Genomic DNA, 21854 nt, shown 5'->3' on the forward strand with positions numbered 1-21854 from the left:
TTCCTTAATCAGATCCTTAATCAGATCCCAGTGAGATGGGTTGGGCGGGTGTTACAGTCCGCATTTTACTACACGAGGAAACTGAGGCTTGGAAGTCAGCTAGCCGTTAAGGACCAGAGCTAATTCTTGACCATGGTCTTTTGGCTCTGAGGCTAAGAAGGAGATGTAATTTACCAGCTGGAGTGTGTCCATCAGGAAAGACATAAACGTGCTTCAAAACAACAGTCTGTCAAAGAAGGACTTACTTAGTCCCTCTCTTTGTATCAATTGTGTAGACTTTTCACTTGGAGATGGGAAAGAGGACACTAACATTTGAAGGTTTACTCTCTGCAAAATGGTATGCTGGGTGCTTTGCTTAAATTATCTCATTTAGAAAATTCAAAGCAACTCTGTCAGAGAGCATTATTATACTCATTTTACAGATCTGGAGTTGAGACTAGAATGATTAACTAAGGCAACACAACTAGTGAACGGTGGAACGAGCATTTGCCTGCAAGTTTGCTGACCCAGAAGAATATACCTCTCTCCACCACGTCACCTGGAAACTCTGGGGGTCTCCATTGTCTCTGTCCTTCTGTCCTTCTCTTTGGGCTGCTGCAAAGGTTCTCTGTTTCTCTGGTTTCATCCTGTTCTGGACCATTTCACATTGCCTTTAAGACTGATTTTCCCAAGTTAGTGATAAGAATACACTTACATGTATCAAGCAATTTCTGTGTCAGGAACCGTTCTCAGTGCTTTATTTAGATGATCTCATTTACTTCTCACAACAACTAGCAGGTCCTGTGCTTTCCTCCTCATTCTTTGTCGGGGGAGGGGACGAAAAGGCAGCACAGAGTAGTTTAGAAACTTGACCAAGGTCACACAGCCAGTGAGCAGTACAGCTCTGATTATGTCACAATCAGGTGAACATGATACATAAAGATTAATTAGTGTGGTTGGGTGGAAGAAGAAAAAGCTGTGTAGCGTCAACATCTTACCTACAGGTTTTGTTTGTTTGTCTTGAAATTGGGGGAGAGGCTGGCATTTTGAGGTTGAGGATATAGGGGAGAAAGGGAAGGATAGTGAGTAGAGCCTCAGGAGGGGATGGAATCCAGGACACAGGTAAAGGGATCAGCAGGCTGAGGGAGAGCTACTGAGATGGGAGTGAACGAACCCAGGGAGGGTGTAGATATCCCTGTCTTTAGGAGGGGAGGCAGGAAGTTGGCAGAGTTCCTTTTCCCAGCCTCTATTCTTTCCTTGAGGTCACAACCCATATTGGATTCATACTTGGACCTCCCCAGATAGCCAAATGCAGGGACTTAAATTAGTAGGTTCTCTGAAGATTTGATGAATGAATGAAGGATTGAAGTGGTAAATAAAATCATTCTCAATTTTTCCTTTATCCTTTTGTTCAACATCGCTAAACCTAATAGTGTGATACTTAGTTTTTTCCCCTGCCCCCAGCACTTGTTGTAGTTTTTTTTTTGCATATACTAGGTTCATAATAAATATTTATTTTTAACTTATAAACATTATAAATTTATAAAAATAAATATTTATTTATTAACTTACTTTCAGTTCTTTGGAGACACATCTGTGGGTGTACATTCACTTATAGGGGTTAATAGATAGATTCTTAGTCTGGATGGCTCAGGTGGTGACCTCTGACAATGATTTGAGTGAAGTAGTTTATTTGGGAGCCAGTCCTGGGAAAGACTAGCTGAAGGGTGCGGACCTGAGACCAGAATAAAGGCCGCTGGTCCATGGTGGGTCCAGGAGCCATGGCCCCTGTGGACAGCTGTAGCTCAGCCTTGCTAGGTGCCCTGGGTGACAATGTAGGATGTGCGCCTCAGAATCATCCTACCCACGGTGCAAAGATTGGGGCTGTTTATTCGTCTGTAGCCATTGGTCACCGGCAAAGGGCTACTCCTAGGAGGAGTTCGTTCTCTGACCCTACTGGCCTTCGCAGTGTGTGAAGCGTTCTCTGATGGCCAGAAAATGCCCCCCGGCCCAGAGATGTGGTGATGCCACTGGGGCCCGGGGCTGGCGCTCACTGAAATGGCAAAAGGCAGGAAGAAATGGTTCTGGTAGCATCTGCTACAGAATACCCACTTATTTTCCTCTTATCCAGCTTCTCTGTCTTCCAGAAGTTATTAGCTTTTATGCTTTCATGTCAGCATTTTATGTATTGATGGTGGGGAAAGCCTAAACACATATACGGAAGTGCAGCATATAATAGTTATATCTCTAACTTGTCACCTTTAGTAACGTAACTTCCTTTGCCAGTAAGTTTGGAAATTTAATGACTTGCTCAATGTTATCATTTTAAAATGGTTCAAATGTGCTTAAAAGAAAATTTGTACCTGTGATATTGGATATCTAGGTTTCAGCCATTTTTAACCTGAGGCATTGTGTGGAAACTTCTTGCTTCTTTCCTAAATGTATTTTGACCTTTGATATTTCTCCCCTTGAAGTGTGGGCTCCTTGTGGCAGAGAATTTGTGTCTGGTTTGTCTTTGCATTGTCGCTAGCATGGTGCCCAGCACCTATTTGTTGAAAAATAAGTGTGAGGTTAGTAAGATTGAGTTAAGATGGATGACGGGTCTCTTCAATTCTGTAAATACATTTCTGATGTGTAAGTATCATCTGTTATCATTTGTTCAGCTTTGCAATATTTCTGTTACAAAAAAAAATTAGTATAGAAAACAAAAATCGAATGTTTATCCAAATGAAACATTGGTCTGGTTAATAGTGACAAAAATGCCACAAGCTGTCTTTTGGTCAAGGTCTTGAATCATTTTCAGAGGAAGAAGTATGACATTTTAACTCAGAGACATTGCACAGAGACAGTGATAAAAGCAAAACTTACATGTTGACTAGTTGAGGAGAAGAATAATGTATGAATGCGGGATCATAAAGCAATGATTTTACATTTCCTTGTATTGTCTAGCAAAGGCAATATCAAACTTGCACTGCTTCCTAATGTCAAAGATAAATAAAGGAAGCAAGAAGAGATAAGTTTGTATTGAAATAGAAGCTTTTCATTTCCAAGTACTCCTTTTTTTAAAAAAAAAAAAATTATTTATTTATTTATTTCGTTGCGTTGGACTCCTTAGTTGCGGCTTGCGGGCTCCTTAGTTGTGCCTCTCCAGCTCCTTAGTTGCGGCACCAGGGAAGTCCCCAAGTACTCTTTTTATAAGTATAAACATTTATAAATCACTCTTTGGTAAAAATAAATTTTCAAGGGAAAAAGTCTTATGAAATAGAACCATCATCATTAATCAACTATTAAATAAAAGAATGTATCTGGGTTTACAGTCAGGAGATGCTTCAGATTTAATGACTCTTCTTTTCTTCATTCAACTAATATTTGTTGAGGGACTATTATGCTCCAAAAAGAGAGAATACAGTACTGGATTGGAACGATAAGTCTTTCTACTCAGTGAATTTACATTCCAGTAGGGGCACAGACAAAACACAAGTAAACAAAATTTTAAAAATATATATTTTAAGATGGTTATGAATAGTATATAGAGAATAAATGAGTAAAAGCTGGATTGTTAGCTCACTAAGGATTTGGTACTTGAGTTGGAACCTTAATGAGTATTTCAAGAAGAGGGAACTTGAAATACAAAGTCTCTGCAGTGAAAATGAGCTTAAAGTTCTTGAGGAGCAGAAAGGCTTTGTGGCTGGCAGGTGGTGAGTGAGAACAAGGGTGGGAGGAGGTGAGAGCAGAGGGTCAGCAGGGCTGGATCGAGCCCCATCTAGTAAGCTGTGACATGGAGACTGGAGGGGTTTTTTCCCATGTGTGCAGTGGTCCTCTTGAAGGGTTTAAATGTGGGAAGAGATATGGTAAAAAGCAAAATCTCTTCCAACCTAGAAAACCTCTCCCTGAAAGTAGAAGAAAAAAAATAATTTTATTATTGAATAACTATTCAAGCCGACTGTGATATGCACCGTCAATCTGCTAAAGGGATTGCAAAACAGAGAGAAATCTGCCTCTTTTATGTGGCTAAGTAGAAACATTCCATGACATTAGGTAGGGTTTACAGTTTGGAGTCAGGTGACATGTTAAGCCCATGTCAACCAGGAAACTGGGAGATCAGGCATTATCTCTGATGATTCCAGTTTCAAAGTGAGGAAGATCAGAGGAAGAACATGGTGGCTTAGTCTGGGGTGTAGCAGTGGAGGTGAAGAGAAAAGAATGGATTAGGGTATTTGTATTAGTCAAGTTTCTCCAGAGAAACAGAACCAGTAGGGTGTGTGTGTGAGAGTGTGTGTGTGTGTGTGTGTGTGTGTGTGTTTGTGTGTGTATCTCTGTGTGTGTCTCTCTCTACCCATCATCTATCTATCTACCTATTATCTATCTATCTGTCATCTATCTGTCTATTATCTATCTGTCTATCGATCTGTCATCTATCTGTCAGTATCTTTTTGGAGAGATTTATTTTAAGGAATTGCCTCGTGCAGTGGTGGAGGCTGGCAGGCTGGTAACTCAAGAAAGAGTTGATACTGCAGTTCAGGTCCAAAGACAATCTAGAGATAGAATTTCCTCTTCTGGAGGGTACCTCAGTCTGTTTTCTCTGAAGGCCTTCAACTGATTGGATGAGGCCCACCTACAGTATGGACTGTAATCTGCTTTACTAAAAGTCTACTGCTTTAAATGTTAACCTTATCTAGAACAAGAACACAAAGCAAAAAACCTCCCAAAACAACCTTCACAGCAATATCCAGACTGGTATTTGACCAAATATTTGCATTCCATGTCTTGGCCAATTTGACACATAAAAGGAACCATCATGGTATGTGTTGGGGTAGAGCCAACAGATTCTACTGTTGTCCTAGAAAGTGAAGGAAAGCTGGAAATCCAGATGACTCCTAGGTTTTTGGCTTATGGATCTAGGTGGATGATGGTGCCGTTAATGAAAAAGAGAATATTGGATGTTTGCTCATTAAATACCATCATATTTAGAGTGAGCTTAAGATGGAACTACAGACAAAAATTAAGTACACGAAATAAAAGTCAGGTAAGTATAAAAATTCTGAAAGAGGAACACTATTCATGCAGTATGACTTCCAAGCACCTTACCTTAAATGGTTGGTTATCAACTCGTTGGTTGACTGAATTTAGACGGTTACTAAGTGTTGGCCACTCAACAGTAAAATCAAATGGCTGAAGTAGGAGGTGGAAGAGAGATTTATTGTTGGAATAGTACTGAGAAAAACTGTGAAATGTGGAAGGTAAGTCTAGATAGGAAAATAACAGGTGGAATAGCCAACACAAATGAAGTGTGAAGGGCAATATAGCTGAGTCTACAGATATCTATGGTAACATTTTCAGAGTTCAGTACCTTTTTAGATGAGCACATTTACATTTGTGTATGGTAATTTATCCTATCACTGTTTCTAAAGAACATTTTATCTTCTTATTTCCTGGGTTTTACTGTGATCAAAACAAAATATTATTAACATTTTAATTTTATTACCAACGCACAGAGTTCCTCATTTTGCCTCACACAGATCAGGCTTGGGAAGGCCTTCAGTTAGATGGGCGGAGCTTGGGTGACACCGCATGTTCTGTTGACAGGCGTCAATCCCAAAGATGCCAGCAGAAGCAGATCTTCTGAATTCAGGCTCTAGCGAGTCCCGATTCCAAGAAATCAAACCAGCAGACATGAGGAACCCAGCCAAGGAATCTAGGCAGAGGTTCGAAGGAGCACTGAATTAGGAACCCAGGCAAGACAGAGGCAAGAGGTCTCTAACAAGTGTAGACAAGAGCAGATGCAGCCGGAGAACATAGTCTTTTCAGGCAAAGATCCATTATGACCTTGAAGTTGATAGTCCAAGACTGATCTCCGAGTGTAAGTGGAGCCAACCCCACGGGGTGCTGAGGACGGTAGATAGAATTTGGCTTGTGGAAGCAACGGCCTCTCTTAGTGGCACTGTGATTACTTTGATAATTTCACTGGGATGACCTGATTGAAATCGGGATTAGCAGATGCAAACTATTGTATATAGGATGGATAAACAGCAAGGTCCTACTGGATAGCACAGGGAACTATATTCAATATCCTGGGATAAACCATAATGGAAAAGAATATGAAAAAGAATGTATATATATGTATAATGGAGTCACTCTGCTGTACAGCAGAAGGTAGCACAACATTGTAAATCAATTTATCCTTCCATCAAATCAATTAAAAAAATAAATTGAAGTTGAAATCAAGCGTAAAAAAAATACCAAGCTCATTCAGCCAGACACTCAAACATCTGTGATACTATCCCAGCTCATTTTGAAAGAACCTCTTAAGTAGAAAGAATTTAGTTAAACTTCACAAAAAGTGTTTAATTTATATTTGTGCCACAAAACAGTCAGTTCCTTTCATTTGTCTATTAAAAAAATATACAAAAAAGAAAAAACTTTACATGATGAAACATGAAACCAATTTTGATTTAAAGGACAAAAATATGCTTACCAGATCTTTTTATTCTTTTTTTCTTTTTGTCAAGAGGAAGTTGAGTTTTGCCAGCTAGCAGCTATGTACTGTAAGCATAAATTATCTATACATACTTATTTAAAGTACCAGCCCCAAATTACAAGTATAAAAAAACTGTTATTTATAAAGTTACTCTCATAAATACTACCTTAAATGATATAAAACCTACATTTATTCAACCTTTACTGCAAACTTCACAAATTATAACACTATCAAATGCATTTTTGTATCTTTTTGTTATGCAGAGGTTAGGTTGAATATGCCAATGAAATGAAAGACACTAGGTGTCCAAGTTACCTATTGTTGGATGGGAAAGAAAACAAAAAAACTTCTCTCGTTGCCCAGACCTCTGGGCTTCCCAGAAGATACTTAGCTCACAAATTTGCTGGATATTATTATTTTTTTTTTTTGCGGTCAGCGGGCCCCTCACTGTTGCGGCCCCTCCCGTTGCGGAGCACAGGCTCCGGACACGCAGGCCCAGCGGCCATGGCCCACGGGCCCAGCCGCTCCGCGGCATGTGGGATCTTCCCGGACCGGGGCATGAACCCATGTCCCCTGCATCGGCAGGCAGACTCTCAACCACTGCGCCACCAGGGAAGCCCAAAATTGTTTTTTTAAATACGAAAAACCTTACTAATTAATGTTATAGTTAGAATCACTGGGTATAGGTTTCATCTATCTCAAAAAGGGTAGGGATAGTAGGACTTCAAAATTCTATTCCAGGATACACAAGTGTTTAATTTTATAAATTATTGTATTCATCCCCAAATTTGCTTTTCTCAGATGAGTATTATTTCTTCCTCCGTTACCTACCTTTTGTGTTTACTCCACTACAGTTTGTGTGCATTTAAGTCTTTTCATAAGGTTCCTTGTCTGAACTAGGACATCTTGAAGATGTCCAGCCACATGCTCCCAAGAGGCCCCTCAACCCGGTCTCTCTCCAGCTTCAGGGACCCACGGAGGGAGCAGAGCCGGCCCAGGCTGAGTCAATTTCAACCCTTTTCCTGTGATCACAGGTCTTTCAGGAAATGGAAACATTGAGAACTTTTGACCTAAAATATTGTCTTTGTCCTATGTATCCACTTAAGCATCCTTTCTTTCTTTCTTTCTTTTTTTAACAGACACTAGGCAATTTTTAATATACAATGAAGATCACAGGCGCTGTGTGGAAGCATTAACTCCCAGTGCAGTTCAAACTGCAGTTTGCAACCCAGACAGCGAAGCGCAGAAATTCCGATGGGTGTCTGAATCGCAGATCATGAGCGTTGCCTTGAAGTTATGCTTAGGGGTACCATCAAAAAGTGACTGGGTTGCCGTCACTCTGTATGCCTGTGACTCCAAGAGTGAATTTCAGAGATGGGAGTGCAAAAATGACACGCTTTTGGGAATCAAGGGAGAAGATTTATTTTTTAACTATGGCAATAGACAAGAAAAGAACATTATGCTTTACAAGGGATCAGGCTTATGGAGCAGATGGAAAGTTTACGGAACCACAGATGATTTATGCTCTAGAGGTTATGAAGGTAAGAAGCTTGGGATTTTTTTTTTTTTTTCCTTTCTGTCAAGTCTTTCTCATCTTCTTGGTTGGAAACGAATTCAAGGAAATAAGCATATTCTTGTTTAGTCTGGACTAGAAGAGTATTAGTTGATTACTTTTGTGTCTGGAACTCTTCTGTGTTCTGTGAATGAGTAAATGTGGTTCAAAGTCCTAAATGATACTTTAGCTATTTGTGATTAATGAGAAGACATTTCTTGTAACTTTTGCTAAGATTTTTTTTTCAACAGTGGGTTACCGTTTTTAGAAATTACTTTTCACTGTAATCTTTGACCCGGTGTCTTCCATTTTACACTGTATGATTGTCGTGATAAGAGTTTAACGAAATGTTTCTTTTCCTTTGGTTTACATTACCTCTGAACAGATGATCCGTGGAACAACATTCTTTACCAGTTCAGACTGTGTAAAATGAAATCTTGACAATTTTGGTTTCTAAATGTTTCTAATTTATTTGTTACCTTATGGGTATTTAGAGACATTATGTAATAATCAGCAAATTAGAAAAGCTAAGGAATTAGCTTATAAACTAACCTTCAGCGTCTTTAGTCTGCTGTTTGAGAAAGTGGTAGCACCCGTGGGGCAGGAAATAATTGTATATGTAGTTGGTTCCTTCAACTCTTGAAGGTTAAATAAAATCAGAGTATCTAGTCTTCTCTCATCTTGGCCAAATTTCATTCTCTAGTGGCTGCACAGAAAAAAGATAAAACAAAAACCAAAAAAGAACTTGAAGCCCTTTACAAAGGCTTCTTGAGTCAGATGATGTTGTAACCACTTTCCAGGTTTGGACACTTGATTTCTGTGAAGTGTGATCTAGAACGACCTCAAGGTCAGAGAAAGAGCCTGCCTCTTGGGGCAAGAGATTAAGCTGTTTGCAAAATTACTATGTTACTGAGGCTGCAAATGTTGGTTGAACTTAGCTTACGGCAGGTACGCAGATCATCGGAGTTCAGCTCTTTGCAAGGTGATGATCTGACAGCTTTCCATTTTCCTTCTATGTTCTATAAAGAGAAGAAGAGAGTAGGAACTGAAGAAGAGTGCGAAGGAGGGCTCAGAAAGAAGTTATCCCAAGGCTTTTACTGAACATAATGTAGGTTTAGAAATTACCTAAGAGGCAACCTAAGTAGCACAGCATTTCAGGAGAAACTTGTCGGAAAATTATAGGGCAGGACAAGGGTGAACCAAACTTGACTGAGTCAGATTCCACAGGTGGGACAATCGTTCTAATTGAGGAATCCAACACAAGAAAGTTTGGTGTTAAGAGATCAGAATTCTCATTTTATTTTAAAAGATATCGCTGAAGTTCTGTAGTCCTCTCTCCACCCCCTGCCCCTACTTTCTGGTCTTCTGTTTGCTTTGAGAAAAATATGCATAGGATTTAGGATAGTGGTTCTCAAACTTTAAGATGCTTAATAGTCACCTGGAGAGCTTGTTAAAAATACAGATCCCAAGGTCCCCCCCCCACCTAGATTCTAAATTAGCATATTGGGGGAAGGACCTAGGATCTATTGAATTATTTTTATCAATACTGTGTGGCTGGATGCAGATGGTTCATTGACCACACTTTGCATACTCCCTAAGTCTCTCCCAATACTTAAGATGTTCCTGCTAGAAGATCTAGCCCTTCAGAGTGATCTTGCAATCGAGTCATTGGAATATGCATTAGAAGTAAAGACAGTGCAGAGAGGATGTATGCAGAGTCTTTGTCTCTCTAAAGAACACTTGGGGAAGAAAACTGTCTGAGGCCAAGGATTTAATTTTGAGTGATCGACTCAGACTTTGTAGACTTGGACAGATCTGAGGATTGGAAGTGTGGCCCTCAAGAGGAAGAGTCAATTGAGTGCAGTGACGTGATTTGTTAGTCAAGTTGGCCTCATCAGTGCTTTGTTTAATAAATCAAGTTAGTCCTTAAAAAGCCATTTCTGATTGACATCTGTAAACTGAGCCCTGAGAATTCCTTGGCTAGCTGAATGAACAGTACCACTAGCCCTAGGTGGTCTTATCACGCTTTCTTCATATGAAGGAACAATGGTGTAATTATTACAAATCCAGCATGTTCTTTATACAGTCTATGATTCGGAAAATTAGTCCTGTAACTTAGTGCAACAAAAGCTAGAATCACATTTTAAAGTTACTAACAGCTGGGCAATTGGCAAAAGAGTCATTTTGAGGGAACCGAGAATAAACCTAGCTTTTAAGGTGGACAAAATAAGTACGAGCAAAGGAAAAGGAAAGGAGGTAAGTAGCTTTTTTTTGTTGTGCTCTTTACATATGTTAGATGCTGTGCTATGTGTTTTACAAATGTTATATTATCTTAGTGACTTTCAAGATGTCTTTAAAGAACTTTTTAAAGTCATAGAATCTATGAAACTTAATTAGGAAAAGAGTATTCCTACCTAGAAAAAATTCTGAATATAAACTTGTCACAAGAGACTGAATATTTCAATATAGAGGATTATTATCACCCAAAGAGGCATCCCTACGAAGGTAGACTGAACATACTGGAGCATTTAGCTACTTGAGTGGTTTGGTTGTCAATGGAGATATGAGCTTCCTTTTGACTTACGCCAAACTGTGATCCATAACGATTCTCTCTATTTTTTTTGAAATTAATGTATTTATTTGGGCCGCGTTGGGTCTTCATTGCTGCGTGCGGGCTTTCTCTAGTTGCGTCGAGCAGGGGCTGCTCTTGCCTGTTGCGGTGCACAGGCTTCTCATTGTGGTGGCTTCCCTTGTTGCGGAGCACAGGCTCTAGGTGCGTGGGTTTCAGTAGTTGTGGCTCGCGGGCTCTAGAGCACAGGCTCAGTAGTTGTGGTGCACGGGCTTAGTTGTTCCGTGGCATGTGGGATCTTCCCAGATCAGTGCTCGAACCCATGTCTCCTGCATTGGCAGGCAGATTCTTAGCCACTGCGCCACCAGGGAAGTCCACAATTCTATATTTGTTTCAACTTTCCTTTCTAGGTGAACCTAGAGTTTCACATTTTGATCTGTTTGGACTCATTTTTTTAAAAAAGACAAATACTGATTATAGATAGTATCTAAGGGTTTTACGTGATTTCTTTCCATGATGTGAATTGGAGATTTATGCTAAAGTTCCTACCCTTTCTCGTAGCCGTTGCTGAGGGACTCAAGCGGAGTCTGGCTGGACAGGAGTGGTTGGAGGGGATTGAAGTTTTGACTGTGTGTTTGGGTTACACAGCTATAAGGTTATTTTTCAATCTAGAGATTCAGTAATTCTCTGATTCCAATCGAGGGGAAGGATGGCCTTTTCCCTGTTTGGAGGAAATGCAGAAGTCAAAGTTGTCCGTAGAGCTGACTGTTTTTGGCTCAAGAGAGCAAAGAGGAAAATCTTATTGCAAAAGACAGCAGCATAGAAGTGGTGCTAGAGTTTTTCCCGAGGACACACGTATCCAGCAAAAGACAGGAGTCGCAAGAGAAGGGAAATACAAAGGAATTCCCTGTGTTAGTGTAAGAGCTGTGATCAGAAGCGTAAGACCGATCCTTGCAGTAACCTTGTGATTGGAAAGTAATCGTTCAGGAGATTCACATCCATTCTAAGTACAAGTCAATGTGTCTCTTCTAGCCATGTACACACTCCTGGGCAATGCCAATGGGGCAACCTGTGCATTTCCATTCAAGTTTGAAAACAAGTGGTATGCGGATTGCACAACTGCTGGGCGATCAGACGGATGGCTCTGGTGCGGAACCACTACAGATTATGACGTGGATAGGCTATTTGGATATTGTCCATTGAAATGTAAGTAACTTTATCATCAAGACAATTTTGGCACGTTTAGTATGCAACCTAGTGATCAGACTTTGTGTTTATCGAGAACATTTCTTCCTCCAAGTGACTTCTCATTTCCTATCTCATCATACCGCACCACACCCTCTACAGATGTCATTGTCCCATTTTATAATGGAAGGAATGATCCATATTGGCTAAAGACAAGAACACAGATCTTCTGACTCTCAGCCCTAGGCTGCCTCAAATGACCCCTTTATTTTCACTAACTACGACTTCTCCTCAAATTCCACTGTTACTGTCAGTTATTTTCTAAGACTTCAGGGCAAATTATACTGTATACGATGCAATATATACTTAATGCCACAGGTGGGCATCCCATTTTCCAACCCCCCCAATGATTTACCTTTATTAAACTATAGATCAAAAACAGAATTTAAGCAATGCCACAGCCTTGGTTTTGATGGACAGAGAGAGAGAGAGAGAGATGTGAGTGGCTCCTGAGTTTTGTGTCGATGTAATGAAAAGGGTTCCTCACTGTGAAAATGATAGTAATGCTACTCTTCTTAAATTAAGTTTAAGAAGACTATTATTTAATTTAACATAGCTTCAATGGAAGTCAGTTACGTCTATGCTTGGAGGGGTTTTAAAATGAAAATGTAAGTCTTATTGCAATGATGCAGAATAAGTGGCATTGCATTGTATTGAAGTGAGGGGGCCATAAAAATTCTTGGTGTCCTTTCCATGCTCTAGAATTTATAAAGAAGCAGGGCAGCAGGTTTTGGGTGGGGTGGACGAGGGCATTCGTGTTGGAAGGCAGGGATGTGGCTGAAGAAGACAGAGGAGGAAGGGTTCTTGGCTTCCCTCTCTCCATCACCCACACCTTCCTCCTGCTGCCAGCATCGGCCTTCCTTTCCTTCCCCCTGAACTTCTTACCCCCAACCACTTGCTACTTCAGACTCTGTGGGTCAGAGCTCCTGTTTCCTGCTGTCCTGCCAAGGGGCGGGCGCTGGGTCAGAGCCTCAGATACAGTCTGGGCTGATTGTGAGACCACCTGCGTTGCAACAGTGCCGCGTACCCCACTAAACTTTCAGGATCACACATCCACATACCATCGCGGTATTCCAAGCGTTATTGTAAAAAACGGTCCAATTTACAAACATATCTTAGTCTGTCAAGTTAAAGACAGAATTCCAAGAATTGTGCTTATTTATCTCTTTTGATTTTTAATCCTTAAACATCTTACTAAAAATTAATTTGATTTCTCAGCCCCATAGATTATTGTAATTCCCCTCTGGGTCCAGTCCCTCAGTTCTGGGTGAATACTCACAAAAACTTAGTCTTCCTGTGTTCATGGTGGAACCGCTCTCCCATTCTTGGGTGAGGTAAATGCATTTCTGTTTTATAACAACTTTTAAAGGTTTGATTCCCATGAAAGGTTGACTGATGTCTGATCTCTATATTAGAAGGCTTTTTGTCTGAAAACAAAACTGAACATTTTCCTCATGAGATAAAGCAAGACTTGTTTTTCAGTGACTGAGAAACATCTTCCTCTGGACTTTGTAGGAATGGTATTTTCTAAATCCGTTATCATGGAGTGTCTTGGGGCTGCAGATCTCACGGGTCCAGCTGTAACATCCTGCACTTACATGGTGCTGACAGGGACGTTGCTGGCTGCACGTATGATTTAATGAGTCATTAAATGGAGGACAAATGGCCAGCCACCAATCATTAAAAAAAAAACAACACCTTGGCTAGACATGTGTTTTAGAGATAAACTGGGTAGGCTCTAGAATAAGCTTTTAGTCTCATTGGTTCCAATTTATGTCTTCCAAAGCAAATTATATATTTGGCCTAGTTCATTGTAAAGGTAAAATAACTGGAAATTTAAAACACTTTTGATTTCAACATGCATTACAATTTTAAAGCACATTTTATACAGTCCATGCCTTTCTTGAAGGGCTTTGCATTTTCCCAAACTCTTTCGTTGTCTTTGCTTTGTGTGTTTTTTCCAAAAGAACATTTTATTTGATGTTAGCCTTAAACTAGCAGATTCAATACAGGAAGACGAGGTCCCGGCTGTTGACCTAGTGACACCCAGTACATGCTCTTCACTGCCCTCTGTAGTGTTTATTGTAATGTTTTCCTTCTATTTAGACGTTTATTTTCAAGTATCAGGAGAACAGGAAAAGGAAAAGACTCCTTTCTCTCAATTGCCCATAGCTTGCAATTTTAGCTTTCAGAGTCAGTTGCGCTGGTTTACTGTGGGAATTTGAACCACTTGGGGAGATACAGAGTCAGCAAACCTATGCATGCATTGAGAAATAGGTCTTAATCCCTTGATTGAAAATGCAAAATACCCTTTCTTTAAATGAAGAGAAGCAGCAAATTGCATTTCTTTCTTTGGTCCTTTGTAGCCCTTTCCTTCATTTCTGGATGAGAAAATCATCCCCTCCTTCTTTTATAGCTCACACTTTCTACCACACTACAAGCAAAACCTCCAAATTTCTAAAAATATTTATTTAAAATAGCTCCGACTTCAAGTAAACCTCAAACCAGTCTCATCTGAGTGATCTCACTTACAGGGCGAAGAATCCATTTGCACATTAAACTAGTAAGACCTCAGACTGTGGTAATTTAAATTTAACATTACTAATTCAAATATATTTTTTATGTGAATATATAATAATTTTATAGTTAAAACGTCTTAGAAATGTCTGCTGTTGCCCAAATGAAATGTTGATATAGTTTTCTTCCTCTTTGGTGTTTCATGAACCACAAATTTCATATCATAGTGTGTGGTAAGTATATGAAAAAGGTCACTTCAGATACAAAGAATCACAATTACATGCATATATAAAGTGTGGGCTATATGTGTATGTATAATGTTGGCTGTATGCATATATATGGTGTAGGCTCTATACACACGGACAACTGTCCAATTTGTTAGCAAGTTGAATACTCCTCAGAAAATTTGCGTTTACGTAATCTTTTCCTTATAAAAAAATGAAAGGATTATGACTTCACATGACTTGTAAGTAGAATTTTACATTATTAAAAAGACAAAAGAGAAGTTTTTATATCATGAAGCACACAAAAATATTTCATCTGTTGAGTCATTTCTCAAACATCTTATGTGTAAAATGCCATCAGTAATGTTTATCCATCTGTATTATTGGCCTTTCCTAGACTGTAGCCACGTTTATAGAGTATATTGGGAATCATAAAATAGCAAAGGTAAAAATTTTAAAAATTAAAAAAAATTTTTGAATTAAAAAGTGTTTTACTCTGAGCGAAGAAGAGCTAACAATCAGCTATTGCCAGGAGCTGCCTATGTTTAGTACGTGCTAGAGATAAGAACATGAGACTCCAGAGGTGGTTAACAATTTAACTAAGGGTGACTCACCAGTGAGTGACAGAGTCTGGAGGCAGGTCCTGGTCAGTCTGTCTGTGGAGTCTATGACCTTCCCCTCTAATGCCTGTGTCTCTGGTCTAAAAAGACCAAACTAGAATGTACAGGTGAAATATCCGTTGCTGAGAGAAGACATATTTATTTTCTCTTCTCCCTTTATTATTGTTTTTCTAGATTAAGGAAGTTGGGCTGGCATCTCTATTCTTAGTCTGTGTATTTGCCTCACTTCCCAACTCATCTGATCTCAAATGTCCTAATGGAAAAATAGAGATGGTGAGTCCCTGTCTTTCTGGAGGCACATGAAGCAGATGGAGTGCGGTCGATCTTTGAAAACTCCCCCTCTTCATTTCAGGAGTAAAGAAAATCTCATAGTCACTTTAAAACTGATTAAAAGAAAGAAAATAAGGGAAAGATAATGCTTTAGGCAATAATGCTACCAAGATTGTTTAAAAGATATTGTTCACTGAAAATTCTTTCCACGCATAAGGTAGTCAATTCCTTTTGACTTCTTTTACAGTCGAGGGCAGTGAAAGCTTATGGAATAAAGATCCGTTGACCAGCATTTCCTACCAGATAAACTCCAAATCGGCTTTAACTTGGCACCAGGCGAGGAAGAGCTGCCAGCAACAGGATGCCGAACTCTTGAGCATCACAGAGATACATGAGCAGACATACCTGACAGGTAAAGATGCGAAAAGAAAACAGAGTTGTGAAATCATGATTATTTTATTTCCGTATAGTTTAACTTAAAAGCATACAACACGAATCATTTGAGACATCATGATAGAGTCAGTCCTAAGCAGACGGTGCAGAGGGTTTGACAAATGTGCACCCCGAAAAAGACACCTGGGATGGCGAATAGGTTTCAGCTCATGAGCCCACTTTCTTCTGTCAGTTGTGTCAGTGTCTAGAACTTGTGCTGAGAATGATTCGGAGGATTTATTTGGGCTCAGAGTAGAAGATGCTACAATCAGTTAGCGATGCTGTTCTTGGACACAAGACACGGGTGCTATACTGGTCAAATATTCTAGGTCTATAGCTTGAAGCCGTTGGTTTTCCATTAGCGTGGAAGAATTTAACACGATAAACTGAAGAGCTGCCACCACAAACAGGGACAAGTGAAGAGCCGTCCTTTTGCCTCCTGTCTTTCAAATTCCCAGTCTCTAATGGTTTTCAGGTCTTACTGATACTCTTTCTACAATGTTTGTTTTTTTAGCATTTGTTCTTATGAGGTTGTGAAGATGAAAAGGGCTAATGTTTGCTTGAGATGAGAGAGTCTGTTTTAGCTTCTGCAATCCACGCTTGAGGAGCGGAGAGGTCAGGACCAGAAACGAGTGTGGGAGATAGAGCATCCTCGGCTCCCTGCCCTAAGCCCCTCCCTCCCGTTCACCCTGACCCTGCTTACTAGCTGAAAGTATCTCGGATCCAGTGACCACCATGTTCAAAAACTCTTAGTGGCTTCTCATCGCCTATCAAATAATTAACAACACACCTTTGCCTGACATTCAGGGGCTGTCACCTGTCCACTGACTGCTGTTCCCCTTTGTGCATTTCGCAGTCTTGACAAGAGAAAACTTTTGGGTTCCTCGTCTATGTCTCATACTTTCTCACCTCCACATCTGTCCCCATGGCATTTCTTGTACCTGGAATTCCCCACATTTTATACAGTTGAAATGCAGTCTTCTCTATTTCCATCTGCTTTTCTCTTATTTGTTTACCACTTTTACAGTGGTTACTTACATATGTCCCACTTCCCCTACAAGACTATAAATACATTCGATTTTTATTCATTCATTCATTCTACAAGATGGGTGATTTCTCTGTGTGAGGCATTGTGCTAGCTCCTGGGGACACAGCAGTGACCAAAGCCTGCCATGTCCTGTCCACATGGAGCTTAAAGTCCAATGGGGAAAACACATAGACAAGAAAACAAGCAAATAAATACAAATTATAAGCAAACTGAAGGCTGTGTAGAGAATGGATTTGAGAGGCAGATGGCTGAAAGTGAGGAGTGTCTTGTGAATATTTATGTCCTCCCAACCCCTAAAGAGATTCACCCAGAACCTTCCGGGAAGACAGTCTCAAGGGATGTTTGCTGACTGACAAGTGAGGATGCAGCACAAGAAAAAACATTGTTTAGAAATTCACCCTCACGTTTGGACCAGTGGTCAGTTTATGGCGAGAAGACAGTGGTTCTTAAGTGTGAAGTTGCTTATCAGTCACCAGGGAACTTTGTTAAAGTGAGGCTGCCTGGGTGCAAACCCCAGCGACTGTAGATCAGTACGCATGATGTGGGGTCCTGGGATCTGCATGTTATCAAATTTCCAGGTGATTCTAGGGCAAGTGGATGGGGACCCCACCTGGCAAAGCACTGGGTACAGTACCTGCTGTATCAGCAAAGCCAACAGATTGCGTCTGCCTGGATAGCAGGCAGCAGAGCTCAGGAGTAAGGAGCATAGCCTCAGGAGCCTGACCGCCTGGGCCCCGGCTCTGTGAAGCTGGGGGACCTTGGGGGCGATGACCTGAGGCTGCTGTGCTGCAGTGGGAGAGTGTGTGTGAACTGTTACAGGGGACAGAGCTGTCCCCAGCCTTGTCTCATCACCTAGGATTCCCTTTCTCCAGCTCTTTGCGGGTGATCCTCTCCACCAACTGGAACACACTTCTCCTATAAGTTATTATTTTTTAACTGAATTTGAAGATGTTGATTGCATTCTATTTTGGGCAGAAAAAAATGTAACACGAATTTTTTTTAGCACCACCGTGTGAAATACACAAAGCATTATTGGGTAAGAAAGACTTTTCTAGTCCATTTCTGAGGACTAAATCATGAGTACTAGCTCCACTGTAATGAAATGTTTCTTGTACCAAGTATAACATTTAAAAATCTTCTGCTTTCAGTATAGGCTGCAAGCCACCATTTTCTTTCAGCCATCATTAAAGAGATTGACAGTAGAAAAGCAATGCGACCTCACTATGGGCATTCGTGAGCTCAGAGATGGGATTACGCCTCTGTCTGCTCAGTGATTCTGTTTTGTGTTGGTCCTTGGGGTCTTTGTATGCAGTATTGGGGCAAAGTACAGAGGGACCAGTATTTGCAACCATGTGTAAAAATAAGGAGAAAAAGAGGAAAACAGAGACAGAGATAAGACAAAATTTATGTAGGTGATTAAGGAAGAGAGAGAATGAGTTGAGACAATCCTGGTGTGATTTGCGCTGGCTTGCACGGGTTAGAGAAACCTCAGAGTTGAAATGGTTTCACTTGGCTTTTTTTTTAAGGAATCTGTTTGCGGGTTGTGTTATCTTGACTCTTCTGAGGTTTGCTTGTTTTCTGGCTTTCTGGAAGCCAAGGGACAGAGCACAGGTTACTTTTGAACTCTTCCCCAGTTGCTAGGGGAAAGAGGCTCTGTGAGCAGGACAGCATCTCTGGGCCACTCACTTCCTCATTCCTGGCCCCGCTATCAGCCTTCTGGCTGCAGGAAATGCTTCTCTAATCAGCAAGGGCTATTACTGTGTCCCCAGGAGCACAAACAAGCCCTAAGAGATTGGGAGGCTGAGTTCACCTCAGATACTTATTTGAATCTTATCCAAGCCTCCGGAATTTCAGTCAGCAAATTTTAACTGAAATCCGGGTAGGAATGACTTCTCGAATGAGATTTGTAATATTTCCTGCTTTTCTTTAAGTCAAAAATGCCATGCATTAGGGGACAAAAAAAGTCTGACGGGGAATTTAAAAAATAAACCAGACTTTTGCTTTCTAGAGGGAAGATATTCATGACCTTTGGGATTTATCGGCATATATTGGGGAAGACTAGAAAATCCTGGGGTGAGTGAGGGATTGTCATCTACTCCATTCTGGAAAATAGGGCGCTAACATTTCTTAAAAAACACACATAGTTACGCTTTTAAAATATGATTTCTTTTATGTGAGAATTTTGAGTAGTGAATTTCATTTTTCTAAAAGGTATAAGCCTCTCATGACTCTGAGATCAAATTAGCTGTTATTTATTAAACAGTTGTTGTGTGTCAGACACTGAGCTTTATTTCTAAAGCTGACACCAACCTTGTAAATGAGTAATATTGTCCCCACTTTATAGATAACAGATTAGGAGGGAGAAGGTAGGAATTTTGCCTAATGCCACCCATTCTGAAAATAACTGAATTGGAATTCAGCACTGTCTTTCCATTACGCTCTGCCTGGGTCTCACTTAAAAATAAGCAAGGATCTGGTGGCCCCCAAAGCACTAAAGAGAACCTTTAATTTAGGTGTCAGCAGCTCCTTGCTCCAGTAAATTTATTCTAAACTGGCAATCTGATTTCACATTGTCTGCTGGTTAACAGCTTCTGCCCAGCGGCCAATTCTTATATCACCCAGAGTCATTTCATCATCTCTTCTACCCTCAAAAATGTTGGAACACCCTATTGAATCCTCAGTTCCTGAATCAGATTTATAACTATGTATGCATAGGATTAGGATTTATAGAACTGAAATAAGATATAGGAAGTGAAATTGGCTAGTTATTTTGATTGTTTTTGCCAGTTTCCATATGGTGCTGGGTGGAGAACAATTTGGACCACAGTACAGAAAAGAACAATACAGTGTACTATTGGACAGTAATACGTCTTCTATTACAACTAAGTTCAAAAGTAGGTATAAACTGTTTCAGACGATACATGCAGGAAAATTAAACATTAAAAAGTTTAGCATGTGGAATTGATGCTTTGTGTAATAATACTAAAAAAATTGGGGGGCTTCCCTCGTGGTGCAGTGGTTGAGAGTCCACCTGCCGATGCCGGGGACACGGGTTCGTGCCCCGGTCTGGGAGGATCCCACATGCCGTGGAGCGGCTGGGCCCGTGAGCCATGGCCATTGAGCCTGCACGTCTGGAGCCTGTGCTCCGCAATGGGAGAGGCCGCAACAGTGAGAGGCCCGCGTACCTCAAAAAAAAAAAAGAAATGAAAATTTGGTCATCTTCTTTATAAAATTAAAAACACATTAGAGAAAAAATTGTGTATGACACTCATCAGCTTTAAGTGATATATTTAACACAAAGCTTGAAATCTGTTTGTAAATCACACTTTTTGCCAACCCGAATTCAACATGGAGTAATAACAATAATAATAATATTAATAATAGCAATAGCTTACATTTATTGGGCATATACTGTGTATTAGGCCCTGTTTTAAGAAGTATTACTGAATTTAATTCTTCAAAACAAGCCTAGGAGTACCTAGAGTAGATAAGGAGAGTCTCAAAGGATAATTTCCTTAAAGAGTGATCATCTTTTCCCATCATGCCAAACGTAGTAATTTAATTAAGCAATCTCAGGCAAAATCTAATTTATTTATTCCTACAGTTCTGTTCAAAAATTCAGAGTTTTGAAAACTTAGATATGCGTATTTTATTATAAGTTTTAAAACATACCAGAATATTTGATTTTGGGGAATAGCTATATCCAACATCTACAAGGAACTCATACAACCCAACATCAAAAATAGACCCCCAAAGCCCGAGAAAAACCAAAACAACTTGAAGAGACGTTTTCTCAAAGAAAACATACACATGAACAGATGCTCAACATCATTAATCATCAGGGAAATGCAAATCACAGCCACTGTGAGATACCACTTCACACCGGTTAGAGTGGCTATTATCAAAAAGACAACAAAAGGCAAGTGTTGGCAAAGATGTGGAGAAAAGAGAACCCTCATGTGCTGTCAGTGGGGATGTGAACTGGTGCAGCCACTGTGGGGAACCGTATGGAGGGGCCTCAAAAAACTAAAAATAGAACTACCATGGGATCCAGCAATTTTACTTCTGATTATTTACCTGGAAAAAACCCAAAAACACAAATTCAAAAAGACATATGCATTCCAGTGTTCACTGCAGCGTTATTTACAATAGCCAAGATATGGATACAACGTTAAGCGTCCATTGATAGACAAATGGATAAGGAAGATGTGGTATATATACATACATACAATGGAATATTACCCAACCATAAAAAATGAAATTTTGCCATTTGTGACAACATGGGTGAATCTAGAAGGTATTATGCTAAGTGAAGTAAGTCAGAGACAGATAACACCTCTTGATCTCACTTACGTATGCAATCTAGAAAACAAAACAAAATGAAAACGGATGCATAGATACAGAGAACAAATGGGTGGCTGCCATAAGGGAGGGCAGGTGGGGAGTAGGTGAAATAGTTAGAAGATTAAGAGGTACAACCTTCCAGTTATATAACAAAGTCATGGGGATGTAATACACAGCATAAGGAATATGGTCAATTATATTGTAATAACTTTGTATGGGCACAGATGGTTACTAGACTTATTGTGGTGACCGTTTCATAATGTATGCAATGTCAGATCGCTATGTAGTATACCTGAAACTAATGTAATGTTGTATGTCAACTATATTTCAATAAGAAAAATAATTTATGAAAAAATCAATGTTCAATGGTATTTAATAGAATAATTATTAACATAAAATGTAGTATCAACATGACACTGATCCCAGAATGACATTTCTAAGGTACAGACTAGTAGACAGGCATCTCCTCCTGACACCTTATAAGTTATCTATTTACATGAATGAGGTGAGATGGCCCTTTTTTTTGGTTTCTTTAATTTACCCTAAAGAGGCATAAGTAATAGTTTAGTACTCAAA

The 21854-nt window shown here is 40.0% G+C and overlaps 1 protein-coding gene across 1 annotated transcript in view; it reads left to right on the forward strand.

The window, feature by feature from the left end:
• MRC1 (mannose receptor C-type 1) overlaps positions 1 to 21854 on the forward strand; it is a 100002-nt gene that overhangs the window by 5586 nt on the left and 72562 nt on the right. Inside the window, exons 2-4 of the mRNA XM_067704498.1 lie at positions 7597 to 7998; positions 11611 to 11784; positions 15702 to 15866. Coding sequence (XP_067560599.1) covers positions 7597 to 7998; positions 11611 to 11784; positions 15702 to 15866 — 741 coding nt within the window. The remainder of the gene's footprint in view (positions 1 to 7596; positions 7999 to 11610; positions 11785 to 15701; positions 15867 to 21854) is intronic.

This window comes from Pseudorca crassidens, chromosome 1 (genome assembly GCF_039906515.1).
Source record: "Pseudorca crassidens isolate mPseCra1 chromosome 1, mPseCra1.hap1, whole genome shotgun sequence".
NCBI lineage: Eukaryota > Metazoa > Chordata > Mammalia > Artiodactyla > Delphinidae > Pseudorca > Pseudorca crassidens.